The 15,388-nt window shown below is 41.1% G+C and overlaps 1 protein-coding gene across 1 annotated transcript; it reads right to left on the bottom strand.

Moving 5' to 3' along the window:
• Positions 1–4,260: 4,260 nt before the first annotated feature.
• On the bottom strand, positions 4,261–15,380 carry LOC136423002 (capping protein inhibiting regulator of actin dynamics-like). The gene is made up of 7 exons (XM_066410979.1): positions 14,725–15,380; positions 10,011–10,117; positions 9,614–9,640; positions 8,422–8,467; positions 8,137–8,225; positions 7,461–7,830; positions 4,261–5,504 (listed from the first exon to the last, which is right to left on the bottom strand). Exons 1-7 carry the CDS (start codon positions 15,179–15,181, stop codon positions 5,473–5,475), a joined length of 1,128 nt encoding a protein of 375 aa, XP_066267076.1. The 5' UTR covers positions 15,182–15,380; the 3' UTR covers positions 4,261–5,472.
• Positions 15,381–15,388: the final 8 nt, after the last annotated feature.

Genomic DNA, 15,388 nt, shown 5'->3' with positions numbered 1-15,388 from the left:
ATAGGAATTTTTTGTGCATAAGAATTTTTTAACACTATTGACAGGATGTTCCTGCCAATAACAACTTATTGTTTTCTCCATTGACATGATACTCATTTGATAATCTTATGAACACGTCATGATACTGTCAACCCAAACCCTAACAATAATCCTTTTAAAAGGTACAAAATTTCACTCATTCCTAGCCGATCAAGTTCCAAACAAAAACGGGCACCTGCTGTCTTTTCTATTATCAATGATTGTATATACATGTAAGTTTCATATAAGATATTTATATCAAGAAATCTGATCATGGTAATTGTTCTTTGTTGATTAAACCAATGAATACATAATTTGAATATGCATTTTTTGTTAGTCTCCATCTGATGAACCTATGAGAGAGGAATAATTAAAATCCCTTTTTCATTTCTTTTGCTCCTACCCCCCCCCCCCTCAAACATATGTCTTGTGTGCGAGCCTACCAGGGGTCCACAATGCAACCTGTCCCCTACCCTTTTCAAAGTTACCGGTACCTTTATTGCATTGGCTACAGCATTAAACAAGGCTAAATTTTTTGTCTGTGAGTGAGCCTACCAGGGGTCCACAATACAACCTGTCCCCTACCCTTTCTGGTACCGGTACCTTTATTGCATTGGCTACAGCATTAAACAAGGCTAAATTTTTTTTGTCTGGAAGTGAGCCTATCAGGGCGCCCACAATGCAACTTGTCTCCTTCTTTGCTCCTAGCTCTCCTGGCCCCCGTCACAAGCAAAACTGCAAAGGGGGGGCCGTGACAATTTCTTTGCTCTTTCCCCCATACCCCCCCCCCCAAGATATTTCTTGTGTGCAATGCAACCTGTGCCCTACCCTTTTGGTGTGGCTACAGCATTATGCCCCCCCCCCCCAAGTATTTTGTGTGTCGGGGAAGGGGGCGTTGCGGCCCCCCTGTCACCAGCGAAAACTGCAAGGGGGGCCGCGGCAATACCGACTGTCCACTGCCTTCTCAACACCCAAACACACACACCAAACATGGATTCATGGTTATTCAAGGGGCCCCCAACAAAATTCCTTGGGGGCCCCTAACATTGTTATGAAGCCTCCTTTATGTGTTTGTGGACTTACTCTTTCGCTATTTGCAAAGTTCTCTTAAAGGTTCAAGAATTCATCCTGTAAATTGCTTGATTCCTAAAATTTCTACTATGTCACATTGCAATCTTATTGTGCTGCTTGAATACTATATACTTGTTGATTTTGGTTTCATGCTTGCTTGCTGTATATCTAGAATGAAAATGTCAAATAAAACCTTTCAAGGGAGTTTGGGTTACTTTGACTTTGTTGAGAGACATTAAGCTCCTGAGGAATCAGTCTTAGAATGGACGGCAAATTCATAGTAATTGGGATGTTACGTTGGTTAGAGATTCGATAGAAATGATTTTCTTCATGATGTGGACATTCAAAGCAGAAATCAAAGTGGCGATGAATCCACCACAGCTCAATCCCCACCCCCACAGCACACCCCAAGTACAGCTCCCAAATGATGAGACACATTTGTTACTGCCAACAAAAAACAAAGCCATTCCTCCCTCTCCCTGAAACACCTCCCTCACCCTAAACCACCGGCCTCAAGCAGCATGACTGGATCCATCTGTCCGAGATGCTCAGGAGACACAGCGGCAGCCCTGCGCTGTGGAAGAGCGCCCTCCGTCTCCCCTCCCACAGCCGCTGAGAGCCCCCCCACCACAACAACAGCAGCACTGGAGCCTCCCCAAACTGCCCTCACCACATGGACACCAATGCAGTTTGAGTAACCGTACCTTTTTTCAATGCCATGGCTGAGTATATATGTAACGTTAACCATGCTTAAGATATATCATTCGCAGTCTCTAAACCATAAAACATTGTGCCAGCTGTGCACTTTACTGAGGATACAGTCCACTCTTTTACTCACACTTGGCGAGATGCCTAGTTGCACACAGACATTGACATATTACACGGTACAATCTTTATCTAGGGATAAGCAGTGATCTGTGCTGGGGGCACCCTTTTAAAGCAGTGAAAGATGACCTTAGCTCTTTCCAGAGGGCCTGAGTAGATGTAGTGATAGGTTGATATCTTTTACGTTTCCATGACAACATTCCGCTTCCTCTGAGCAGACTGGCGCTGAAGTGATGAAAACAAATTGGGTCAGGCATCATTTTCAAGAGGTTAATAAAGTAATGTATAGATTTATGGAATTTGAAATGGGGGAAAGAAGAAAAGCTCTTAATAAGTATCTAACATTGTTCTTGTAATAACACAACCAAATGTCTGTACCTTTAAGTTCTCTTGCGCAAATTGTAAGGGCAATGTCTGACCGCTCTTCTGGATGCTTTGACTGTAATGACAGATTAAGTTCATCACATTTCAATTGTTGTTTTAAATTCATCACACAAAATCACCTGTATGCCATACAAAATTCCCTTTTCAAAACATGAAGTAAAACAGTGAAATCAGCTTGTACTAATGAGCCTTATAAGAGGAACAATAGTATAAGAACAGGTGTCCTAAGTGTTCTGATGACTACAGCAGTTCATCTTTCAGCACCACAGACAGGTCTGGTCCTGATTTCGTGTAAATAAATGACAATGTGCTAGTCTTATAGTGTAAACTTAAACAAGACAATAGTACAGTTGTTTCATGCAGAACCTACCGGCAGGACCGTGAGCGGCGTCCCATTCCGCTGTATTTGCAATCCTCCGCAGCATGAGAGGGATGTGTGCTGTGGTGGAAAACACAAAACAAGTTAACAACAAAATACAGAAATACAAAGGTCTACTTACTACAGTATTTCATAATCCACAAATGGGCTATGTACATTTTGTATATACTATTTCATGAAATGACACCAGCAATTCATGAGCATTTACTAAAAAAAAGGGAGATGTGAAGAAAAATATATGTGACAAAACACAGTTGAATACTGTCAAGAATAAACACCCCTTACAGCTATATAATGCACATGTTCATATATGCCTGAAATGCGCTTCGGTATAAGTGCTCAAACTTTGAGAACATTAACATAATGGCTATTTTCTGACAACAATACACATCTTAGATTTATGCATCATTGAGCACACGCCAGTTTATTTGGGGTTTCAATTGGAGGCTGTGCACCCTCAAGTCTAGGTACTGTCTCTTCCAGGGAAATATTCCGAAGTAAATCAACTGTGTATGGGGTGAAAGCCTACCTCTTCCGTAACAAGACCAAATGAGGTTTGTTTCTTCAACTTCTCTAATTTTGGTAAATCATAAGAAAAACTCATGACTTTCACGTCAAAAATGATGCACAAAATTTGGCATTTTCCCGCATGATAAAACTGGTAGAAACATTTTTTGCAGCACTAACGACTGATGTTGTCAGAAAGAGGAAAACCTATTGTATAATCAAGCCAATTACAAAGAAAATTCTAGTACTTCAATTTCTCTAATCATCCACAGCGCGAGGCATGTCAACATCACAAAAAGAACGCAACAATATTAATGGTCAATCTTGGGTCGGGGGACACCTCACTATCAACGCGGATGGATATCTGGAAATAAAACTCGGACCGAAACGCAATTTTCACCGAAAACACACCAATTCATATGCTTTTCAGCTATGCTAGTATATAATATCACTTTTTAAGCGCATTATGAGAAATGTGAACTCAAATCCTGCCCCTCAAAACCCTTTTTTGTCGCGCACTATCTCGGATGGGGTGTGCACCGTTAAAGTCAAAATGTGAAATGTTCATATAAGATGCAATTTGGAAGAGTCTATTCTGCTTAGGATGCCATTGGAAGGGTCCCTTATTGCATGGGGGCCAATTTAGGATAAATCCATTTTGAACCTCTTTGGTTTCAGAATAATCCATTAAATCATGTTATTTGGGAAAAGCTGGTCAATTTTACATGACACTGCAGTAATATCTATATAGATGATAGGAGCAGCGTAAAATTAAAACAGACACTGCCAGGATACAGGTTAATCGGTTAGGTTGTCTAGATATGAAGGTAGTTTAATGGACCAGTACAGCAAGTTTAGTTTATAGGATAGAGATAGCTGGTGAGAGCTAAGTATGACAAGTCATAGGATTTAACTAATTGTAAAGAGCTGTTTTAGCACAAGTAATTTTGGAACAGTCCATTTTCGCAAGAGGGCTAGGAATATAGAAACATGCGGTGTCTGCTAGCAAGCATGAATAGTCTGATACGAGAAGAGTGGAAAGACCAAGGTTGAAATATGATACAAAGACAAGGTGCTTCACCATCATACAGATTTTTCTTTTATTAAAAACACATTGTGTATGAGAAATGAATGGCTTCAGTAAGAGAAGGCTGCAAGGCTTTTCAGGTGCAACTACAAGTGAACAAGAATGATAAAATGTGTTAAAAGAAATGTTTGAACATAAGCAATTAAGCAGTGAGAGTACTGTACAGAGCATGCATGACACTTTAACATTGACTGAGACCTGCTATACATGTCACATAAAGAAGGCACTACCAAATAAATTGTGTTCTATCCTTAGAAATAGAAGCTTTGCTGTAAATTTATGTTCACATTTTATTCCCTACAATAGTCTTGGACTAGCTGGTGATACAAATACTGAAAATCCTTGATAATGTTTGATACATAATGAATGTACATGTATAAAGAAAGACGTTCACTTTCAAAAATGTGACGTAACATTCACAATCTGGGAATATCCTAAGAATTTGTTTCCTTTGGCTAGTGGTAGTTGAATGCTGACCTGACATTTGCATCTAGACATTTTATAGCATAACAAAGTTATTTGTACACAACCAAAATAGTGCTTTATTCAAAGCCCATCTCTTGTTGTCACCTTCCTCTGGTCAATTCTGACTTAGGTTCTGTTATGCACTACAACTAGGTGTTTGTGCTAACAGATACGGTCCAAAACATAGTATTTACACAATAACATTACATTAGGTAGATCGCGAAAAAGTTATCACATGACTTTTTCATTTTTCAGAGACATCATTTACTAAGCTTCCTCAGCATGGTTGCCGTGATCCCAGGAAAACTATCTCTCTTTTTTTTCAAGCAGGTTCGTTAAAAAAAACATTAAAAAATGATACTTTTTGGGTCCAAAAATTATATTTTACTATGGTTTCTGCCCAAAATAAAGAGACAACAGACGATACCGATAAATACAATGGAAAGCAGCCTGAAACAGCTTTTCGCTGATATTTTCTGTCTTACTTTTCAAGGCGGAATTGTAGCCCCTCGGGCTGGGGGTGTCGCACTACATGTACATACCAAATCGTAAAAAAACTCCAGTCCGAGACCCTAAGATGCAGCCTTAAAGTTTGTAGCACCTGCACGTGAAGGGTTTTAGTGCAAGATGTATACCTGGACTTCCATCATAATGATGTTCCTAAGGCATCTTGTACTTTCCACTGCTGAACACAGTACAGGGAGTCATTTTACCACTCTCTACAGCTTCTTGGCAGCTAAGCTGGTCCCAACATCCTTCCTCTTGGACCTTTAAGAAATTAGATACTTCATTAGTAAGATAAAGACTTGTATTGAATGTACTGCACAATGTAGTACATTATAATACAGGGCTCAAAATTCTCACCTGCTGCCTGTAATTTGTGGAAAAAGATAGATTGAAGACTAACTTGCAATCTGCCGGGCTATAAGACAATGAGCATTAGGATCCCATATTGCAGAAGACAGCAAAAATATATTTTGAGCCCTGTTATGTATTTCAGTTAATATACATTTGTTTTATCAAGGCCGCTGGAAGCAAAGCTGGCAAAATGCCAGCGAAAGATCTCAAATAACTCGAGTAAACTTGATAAAACAGTGTTAGTACATGTACATGTATATAATATGAAGCAACCCTGTTATGTAACAATAAAAAATGCCATTCCTGACATTGGCAACAAGTTGAACAACATGAACTTGAATGTCTATGAACTTGAACCTGAATGTCTATTATCTGGTGTAAACTTACCAGTACTGTGCACACGCTGCGAGAAATCGGTAGACTCATGCAGGGTACTAAACAAAATCTCAGGTTGTGTGATCGTCAGCGGGTTAACTACAAATAATGCTCCCAAGCCCTGATAATGTGTGTTTGTGATCAAAAGGATCTTGATTTATAGTTGCGAAGGCACAGACCGAGAAAGAAACAAGTTATCAAAGTACGAAAGTCTCATCTTAGCAAAGAAGGCTATTGTAAGTAGTAGCATTTGCTGATGAAAACAATGGTTTTCAGAAAGGGTTCTACTGTTACTGTCAGTGGTAACTGAGTTAGTTATTGTTTATATTACACACTACTGGCTTCCATAGAATGTTTAGAATGTATTTCAAGTGTGCCGCTGTTGAAAATTTGAATACTGGATTGAGAGCATGGAATCAATGTTTGCATTTTGCATTGAAATGTGTTTTTTTTCTACTACAACACAGTGTATTCCACATCACCTTTGGTCCTGGCCCTCTCGGGATTGCATCGGCTTTCGAGTGATACAACCTGCAATCGGGCCGGTACCTCGGGCGATGCGGAATACACTGTGTTGTGCTCTATATCTATCTCAGATACATGCAGCTACACACTGTCAGGCAGTGTATGAAGTTGATGTCTGACAAGTGCTTGGAGTCCTTAATTGAAACCATGCATCATGCAGACATCAAGTTGTGCAGATATTCAAAGGACGACGGACACACCACCCAATATCTGCTTAGCACAAACCCTCTCAGTACACAGCCACAAAACGTTACGGCCTGTCCCAGCCACATGCTCATCAAGATGGGGGTGCTTTTAAGAAATACATTAATGACAAAAGCAGTTAGATAGCCGCACTATTATCTCTATCGCCTGTCTGCATCACTTGAAAAACCTAAATCAGGCTGTAGTGTGCTCTGTAGCAGTGAACTTATTATACTACATGTAAACTCCCTTTCATTTGCAGCAAAATCTTCACATCTTAAGGCCACACCAATTTGATTGCTTGGTTACTGGAATTTTAAAAAAATGGATCAGGTGCAAGTTTTCACCCCAGCCTTCTGTTTTGATGATGTCCTCATATTGCTACAATTAAAAAAAAAATCTGTTAACAACTAAGAAATCAAAATGGTGTGGCTTTATCTGTTGTTTCAAAATAGTTGATTGTCTTAAAAATGACTTGGTTTAGTTCTTAGCCAAGCCTTGATGACTGCAATGTTACTTGAACTTTTCAAGTGCAGCAAAAACTTGAATTCAAACCACTATGATCTTAAATCTATCTGTTGTCTCAACAATAGGTAAAAGTGTTGCAAAAAGTGACTGTTTAGTTCTTAGCCACTTAAATCATTGTTTTCAGTTACAGACAGTTATAGCTGCAGTGATAGCATACACCAGTCCTATCATACTCTATCTACTGGGTGCTTTAATTTGCAGTACTCCATTACCAATGGTCTTCAGAGAAATGTCTGAATAGTTGGTGTTGCCCACCTTTGAGGTTAGCAGTCCTGGTGGCGCTGGTGACGTTCAGGGAGGAGCTCATCATGGCCGCACGCTTCCTGGCCTCGGCCTCCTGGTTCTCGCGGCGCTCCCGTTCCTGTCGTTCCCGGTTCATGATGGCCGCACGCTTCCTGGCCTCGGCCTCCTGGTTCTCGCGGCGCTCCCGTTCCTGTCGTTCCCGGTTCATGATGGCCGCACGCTTCCTGGCCTCGGCCTCCTGGTTCTCGCGGCGCTCCCGTTCCTGTCGTTCCCGGTTCATGATGGCCGCACGCTTCCTGGCCTCGGCCTCCTGGTTCTCGCGGCGCTCCCGTTCCTGTCGTTCCCGCTCCTTCTGCATGTTCTCTGCAAGGCGCTGGCGATCCTGAAAATATTGGACAAAATGCGTCAGAACTAAGTATTACAGTGTTTATCTTCAGAAGGCCTTTTTTTAAAAGGTTTTGATTTTTAATTATTCCTTGTCCAATACACAACAAAAAACAAAACAGCAAGAAAGTCCAATTAGTATTACATCCTTTCTCAACGTTCGAAATATGAAATAAAACCCTATTCCTATAATGATATTTATGATAAAAATTTATCATAAACACCAGATCCAATTTTAAACTATATTATATATAGAATACTAAAATAAGAGGCACTCGTCTGTTGGATTGGAAAGCTATTTTACCCTTTCTTTCTGCTTCTCGGCGTCTTCCTCAGCTTTCTTTTCTGCCTCCTCGCGAGCCTTCCTCTCCTTTGCAGTCTGCTCCCACAGATCTACAACAAACAGATATCATCCTTAGCATGAAAGTTCATCTGTAAGTTCCAATTTCTCTTACAGTGTTGGGTGAAAAGTTTAATCTAGTAAATAGATATCATCCTTATTCAGTATGAACAGCAATGGCAAGTACAGTTGACATTGTTATCGATGCAGTTCAATCACCCAAGATTACAAATAAAATTATGTTCATACCAGGAGGATAGTTGGCCTTCCATCTCTTGTTGGCCTCTTTGATCGCCTACAAGTTACAACAAAGGGAATCTTTAAAGCAAGGCTGTTGACATACTATCAGTAATGCAAAATAGTCTAATTGACAGTACATAATGTAAATGCCCAGAGGTGAAGGATTTTGTAGGAATTAGTTCATTATTCTTGCTCAAGAATGTCAATCAGTCTTATTCTCACACCATATACAGGATCATCTGAAGAGCTAGAGTTATTCAAGGCCCACTTTACACTGAGTCAGTTAACCGGTGTGTGTCGCTTAATTGTTACTGATCTAAAGACAAAATAAGCACCATATGTCGATTTTTCCACGAACCGACCCAGACCTGGTGACCTTCCCCTGTGTGCCGCTCCAGTGGGGGGTCGTGACGGTTCCTCTCTATGTGTAAAGAGAACCCGGCTCCGGTGATGCTCAGGAGGTTATGTGTCATATGTAAACGTTATGCTAATAAGCCTGTGCTAGCGATAGAAGTATGTTTTCCTTATTCTGAAAGGTTTGTGCCATTGCCATTGAAAGTTGTCGAATATTTAAAGTGCAATGGCCTGCCACCAGTGGCTGCTTCGTTCTTTGGTGTTCTGCTATGACCCGATCAACGTGCCCGGCTCCCAACCGCCAGCGTGGCAAGGGCAAACGGCAGGTTGAAGCCTGGGTCTTGCCCGTCCCTGTAAATGAGTCTGATCTTCCTCTTTTCTTGGGTACGTACGCGGCGTCTTAATTATGCAGGGAAACGCAATGTAGCAAACATAAGAAAAGTAACTGCAAGACGAAAATAGGCAGCTCTTCTACTGCCATTTTGAATCGGGCTCGACTGTGAAATTCTGTGCCACGGCTGGCGCACTGTGCTTCCGCCTGTAGGTCTAAAAACAACCGTCACCAGTAGCAAAGCGTTGCATGACTGTTATGCGACACAAGTGTAAAGTGGGCCTAAGGTTAACAGGATTATAAGAAGCAGCCAAACCTACCAGTTCACGATTACAGTATTTTCCAACCAGGGAAGTTAAATAATGATGGCAAATAAATGTATTTACGATTAAATAGATAGTCTGAGAATAGATTAAGATGAAGAAAAAAAAATCAAATTGTAATGATTTATCTTGTGATATCTTGATACTGATGTATCAACAATACAACTTCCATCAAAAATTATGTTTTACTTACATCTTGCCTCTTCCTCTTTCTGCCACCCTGCGTTCAAATCAGATTCAATTATTAGAAAAATTATTTTCCAGTCATAATCCACGTCACAGTTGCTGTAAATGCTTAAAGAGGAATGGCGGAGTCAAAGCAGATTTACAGTGGGGACATCAGAAAATTTCACTCCTAGAGTATCGCTCAAGAGCAGAAGGGACCTTTATATATCATTGACTATTTTTCTTAATCTTCTCCACATACAATCCATGTTGATACTTCCATAGTGATAACTTTACTATAAAACCTGTTTAACAGTTTCAATACAGAATCAGAGTTAATCTTTGAAGCAACTTAATTGCAACAAACTATAAATAGATAAATATCAACACACTGTAAAATCAGAGGCTAACTGCATGTTACTCACATATTGTATCACTGACTGTAAGAATCCAAATGCCATGTTGGAGCTGTAGTCAAAAACAGGTCCATGTCCAGCTTCCTCCTCATCTTCCTCCTGCTCCCCATCATCATCTAGCATTGGAAAAAGATGAGAACACAGTATACGATTACTCAAATAAGCACTTTTCCATTAAAGATCCTCTTTATGGCATAGCACTAAGTGCTGCGTACCTAAACGTACAGGTACCGGTACAGAGGTTTAGGTACCTGTACCTACCGTAAAATTCCTATTTACGTACGCACCCCTCCTAACGTACGCACCCCCGATTTGGGGACGATTGCGGGCCTGACTCAGTCAGTTGAAACGTTCAGGGGAAAAACCCTCGTAATGTACGCACCCCCTCTCCAGCATTTCGGTGGATAGTTAAGGGGTTGACATGATCATCCTTCTGATGATGTTTACCGACTTAAAGGGTTACTGAGAAAATGTCTCTGGGTAGAAAATGTCAAAAAATTTGAATATATGTATCATTTATTCTTTATTACTGATTGTGTGGTAGCATTCCACACTTCATTTGCATGAAGATGTACCATACTCTCAAGCTGATATGCGATTTTTACGAGGAAGAACCCCTCCTAACGTACGCACCTCGACTTTGGCATCGGCCTGGAGCACCTGCTTGCGACTTGAAAAGTTTAGAAAGTGCGCACCTAAATAGGGATTTTACGGTAAATCTTTTTACAAATTAACATGTGTTCTTCTAAACTGATGACAGAAACATTGATAAGCTGTATACAACTTGTCATCATCTTAAGTCAAAGAATATAACTAGGTTCCTACCGCCAAACTCCCTTGGCCTTAATGCTATCAAAACTCCCGGCCCTCCTGAATGATCTGTCGCACATTGGTAATGCTGCTCCATTGTGTCAGTTTGCTCATGTTTGGTGTTGCATGAGGCTATCTCAGGTTATTGGCGGATCCAGGATTTTCAGCAAACTCAGGCGTGACCAAAGGCCACGAACGAGCAGCAGCACGAGAGGGTCTGGGGGGGGCCTCCCTCTGAAATTTTTAAAAATCTAGATGCTCTCTGGTGCATTTTAGGGCCATTTCTGAGAAAAATAAACTTCGGTTGGATGGCGATTCTTTTTACGTAGAGTCCGGCAGAGAGGCGCCTGCCACGGTCAAATGATACCAAATCTCACCTCAGACCATTTAAAAAAATTGATAAATGTGCATGGTCATTTTGTGTTTTGCACCGAAGCTTCGGGCGTCACGGTGGGAAAGATCCAACCCTGGGACTTCTCGGCGTTGATGTGGAAGCATTAAACTGTACCTTCCTCAACCATGATTTGCCTCTCTGAGTCTCAAAATGTGACTGCGTCTCCAAAAAATGAAAAAGGGAGGCTATTACCATCAACAGTGGGACAGGAAGTATAGAACAACAGCCTTGCTTCTATAAGAAGGAAACCTACCGTGTACTTCCAAAGTTTTTGGCGACGCCTCAGGGGCGAGCCAAATTTCTACTATATTGTGTGCAGATTGCAAGAATTCTAGGAATTGTACAGGAATGTGAAAGTCCATGGGATGATAACTCAAGAATGCCTAGATGTATTGTCTTCATATTTTGTAGGTGGGTAGGTCTGTGGGAGACCTTGTAATGATTGGATTTTGGGCCCCCTTGCAACTTTCTATGGTATTGCAGGGGAACTTTCACTTCTCAAATCTCGTCTTCTGAACATGCTATAGTCATGATTTTTACGTGGTGGATAGCTCTTTGTTAGGAAAATATGTCCTGTAGATTTGGACCCCCTAACGGCTTTTTTAAAACTATACAGGAGCTGATTTTGACTCAAACTTTGAAAGAGAATAACGCATGAAGGGGATGACAGATCATCATAATTTTTGGTGCGTACATAGCTTAAGTGATGATTTACATTATCATATGCCAATTATGCCAATCAATATCTGATTTGCATAATTAATGAGGACAGTTAATAAATCAGCTGAATTCTATTATAGGACGCTCAGACACATGACATATGTAAATGAGAAAGAGCCACCATTTGGAAGTTAAGTAAATGCGGCCACTATTAGACACAAATCTTGCACAGAGGGCCTCATTTACATAATTTATGAGGTACATGTAATGGTACGATATCTTTTTTTGTGAAAACAAGATTTTCATACATTGGACAACTTGTGTTATTTTGGTAGAGAAGGTGATCGACTGATATGATTTATGCGAGGTCCTTATTTGCATGTTGGCTAAAAACGAAAATGTTAACAGAGACCACCGTCGCTATGGCAACATCTTTTTATGTTGCCAATCTTGTTGGTTTTGTTAGCAGTCCATTGACAAACTGCAGCACGCCCCCATAATGTGACAAGAAAAGTGCTGACGGTCCTACGGCCACGGGGAAGATACACATCCAACAAGGAGATTCTACAAGCAGTCTATATATCATAAACTGGGACAAACTCAGCGAAAGGTTCGTGCCAAACATGAAAGGCCTCAGAATGTTCACAGCATCACAACATACCAAAGCACAAAAGCAAACACATCGATACATGAATTTTGGTGTTTTTTCCCCAGAAATCAATACAACTGAATTCACACCCAAACTTCTTTTAATCCATCTCTTTTATACAGACAAGTATTACAACGTGTATCAACATGCAATGTGACGGTGATCCCCCTCTTTTTATGCTTGGATGCTGTACTAGTAAACACATTACAGCCATCTTGTCAAAGTTGTGTCGCGATTTTGCTTACTTGGTCTTGGCAAATTGAAGCAATTTAATTGGCAAGTAGCACGACTGCATGACGCAGGAAACGGGAAGAGTACGTGCAGTGTGAAAGCAAACTTGGAGCCGGAGATGGCGGAATTTCTGTCGAAACACAAATTTCTTTAGTTTCCATGGCTGTAGGAGTACCAGGACTGTCTAGGCTAGTGGACACGATTTTCCCACGGAAGGATCACAAATCTTCTAGCATCGGCCCCACTAGATCCGGCCTTGATGTCATGCGGATTCTTTTGACGGTAATTTACCTGCCCTCAGCTTCTTTCACCCACATTCAAGTATTGTCACTTACTTGTTTCACACTTGGTTACACAGTGGTTGTCAGTGTAACATTATGTTTGTAAATAAACTACAGTCTGAGAATATTACTTGTCAGTTCACGTTTACTCACTAATAGCTTTCCATGTTAGTATACTACGTCAATGGGGAACTTCACCACAGTCTTAGGGACATAAAAACAAACTCTTTGGTCAAGAACAAACAAATCAACAAGAAACTGAAAATAAATGGGAGGATAACTGAATATGGTAAGCCACTGGTGTTTCATCAAAGATTTTTCGGTAATAGACTACGTATTTTCCATGTCCAATCTGAAACTTGGTCGGTACTCACGTACCTGAAAACACGAGTATGTAAGTCAAGCAGTGTGTGATAAACAAACAGCACCGTGTTTTTTTTGTAATTTACCGATTTCCAGCGTTTTAAACGGCAACTTTTTGGGGAGTCCTTACCATTAAAGCACTACCATAATAAAGTCAAACATGGCGGCGGTGAAACTCAGACCTCTCAAAATTGCGTTCATGAATGAATGAAATTTATTGCTTGAGCTGTTCAGCTCTATGGTAAATGATACAGCAAAAAGTCTAAATTCTAAAAACTATGACAACCAGAATATATTTTTGAAGGCTTGACAATCCTAAATTTCCCGGGGTATTAGGATGCCCCCGCACCTTGATTGCCAGCGCCTTCTTGGCTGGTGGGAATGCTGATCGAGGCAAGGAAAGTCTTATATCATTGCTTACAGTGCTTGAAGGAAGGTAAAGCAGTTTTATGGCCAATAAAGTGGAAATTAATAAATGCTGGAATATTTAATATGGTAGTGACATGTACTAACACTGTTTAGCACATAAATTATGCTTAATAACTTAATACTTTCAGCTTTTAAAACCACACATAAACGTCACGAGCATACTGATGGTCCCCTTAGTTTCGTGAGGCCACAAAAACTAGACCCGCCTACACTTGTGAATAACATATATTTTGATTAAAAAATCAAAATACATTGTAAAATTTGTATCTTAGTAAGCAAGTTATTCTAAGAAAAGGGTGCGGTTGGGCGGGGAACATGAAAAGTCACCGCTGCTTCAGTCTAGCTATAACCTTCTGCTTCAGTCGAGCTACAATGTAAAACCTTGTTCAAGGTGTCAATTACTTGGGATCTACTGTGTATCTATCCCCATTGTCCAGTTGCTTTCTCACTGTCACAACATTTTAACAACTTTCTTTGTTTATTCGATAATAATTGTTCCAAAGTTAATAATTAAAAAAAAAAAATCCCAGGTTAGTAAAGGGACTCATTTACCACTTGCACAATTTTCAATGTTGCCAAAGAAAAAAAAACAGTGCTAGCAGCACTTCACCCCATAGAAATACACAGCAACTCAAATACTGCCCTCTACGGGTAGTTGCCGGTACTGCAGGTTTGCGTCATTACTCTCACGCATTCTCGCAATATTTAGCATTAGTTAATGGATCCAGCATGGCGGCTGCAAAATATCGTCTCTCGTCTGGGTGCCAGTCTCTCTTTTTGGACAGATTTTTGCGTTTCAGGCAGAATAAACAAGTTGACCATGGATGCAAACGAATGAAAAAATATCATAACTTTATTAACTTGTTTGGTTTGGGGTCAATGTCAGTAATTTGATTGAAAACTTACGAAAGTGAGAGCGTGTGTGAGCGCTCGTACTGGTGAAGCCCCTCGTACTGGCGCAGGTGGAGCCGTTGTTCCTGGCGGAGCTGATCGTACTGGCGCAGGTGGAGCCGTTGTTCCTGGCGGAGCTGATCGTACTGGCGCAGGTGGAGCCGTTGTTCCTGGCGGAGCTGATCGTACTGGCGCAGGTGGAGCCGTTGTTCCTGGCGGAGCTGATCGTACTGGCGCAGGTGGAGCCGTTGTTCCTGGCGGAGCTGATCGCACTGGCGCAGGTGGAGCCGTTGTTCCTGGCGGAGCTGATCGTACTGGCGCAGGTGGAGCCGTTGTTCCTGGCGGAGCTGATCGTACTGGCGCAGGTGGAGCCGTTGTTCCTGGCGGAGCTGATCGTAGTGGCGCAGGTGGAGCCGTTGTTCCTGGCGGAGCTGATCGTACTGGCGCAGGTGGAGTCGGCGCTGGCAGCCATGGCGCACTGCAAAAAATAAGAGTTGAATCAGATATACCTGAAATTCATGTGCACAACGCAGGCATACAACACACAATATACTTTAAAGTCCCCTTTTGAGTACTGTATGCAGAAATGTTCGCGGTGGTTTTATGTTCGCAGTGTTCGCTGTGAAGTCTTAACATCAAATTTAAAACCACCGCCAACATTTTTATCTAATACTCTTCC

Source organism: Branchiostoma lanceolatum, chromosome 17 (genome assembly GCF_035083965.1).
Source record: "Branchiostoma lanceolatum isolate klBraLanc5 chromosome 17, klBraLanc5.hap2, whole genome shotgun sequence".
NCBI classification, from domain to species: domain Eukaryota; kingdom Metazoa; phylum Chordata; class Leptocardii; order Amphioxiformes; family Branchiostomatidae; genus Branchiostoma; species Branchiostoma lanceolatum.
Note: the sequence above shows the minus strand (reverse complement) of the source record. Positions and strands in the feature narration are given on the sequence as shown.

What these genes read in the sequence shown, in the direction of transcription:
- LOC136423002 (XM_066410979.1), bottom strand. Translation starts at nt 15,181, where the DNA reads ATGGCTGCCAGCGCCGACTCCACCTGCGCCAGTACGATCAGCTCCGCC. An exon ending in TCACACACGCTCTCACTTTC is followed by an intron (nt 10,118 to 14,724) that starts GTAAGTTTTCAA and finishes TTCCAATGCTAG; the next exon opens with ATGATGATGGGGAGCAGGAG. An exon ending in GAAAGAGGAAGAGGCAAGAT is followed by an intron (nt 8,468 to 9,613) that starts GTAAGTAAAACA and finishes TGTAACTTGTAG; the next exon opens with GCGATCAAAGAGGCCAACAA.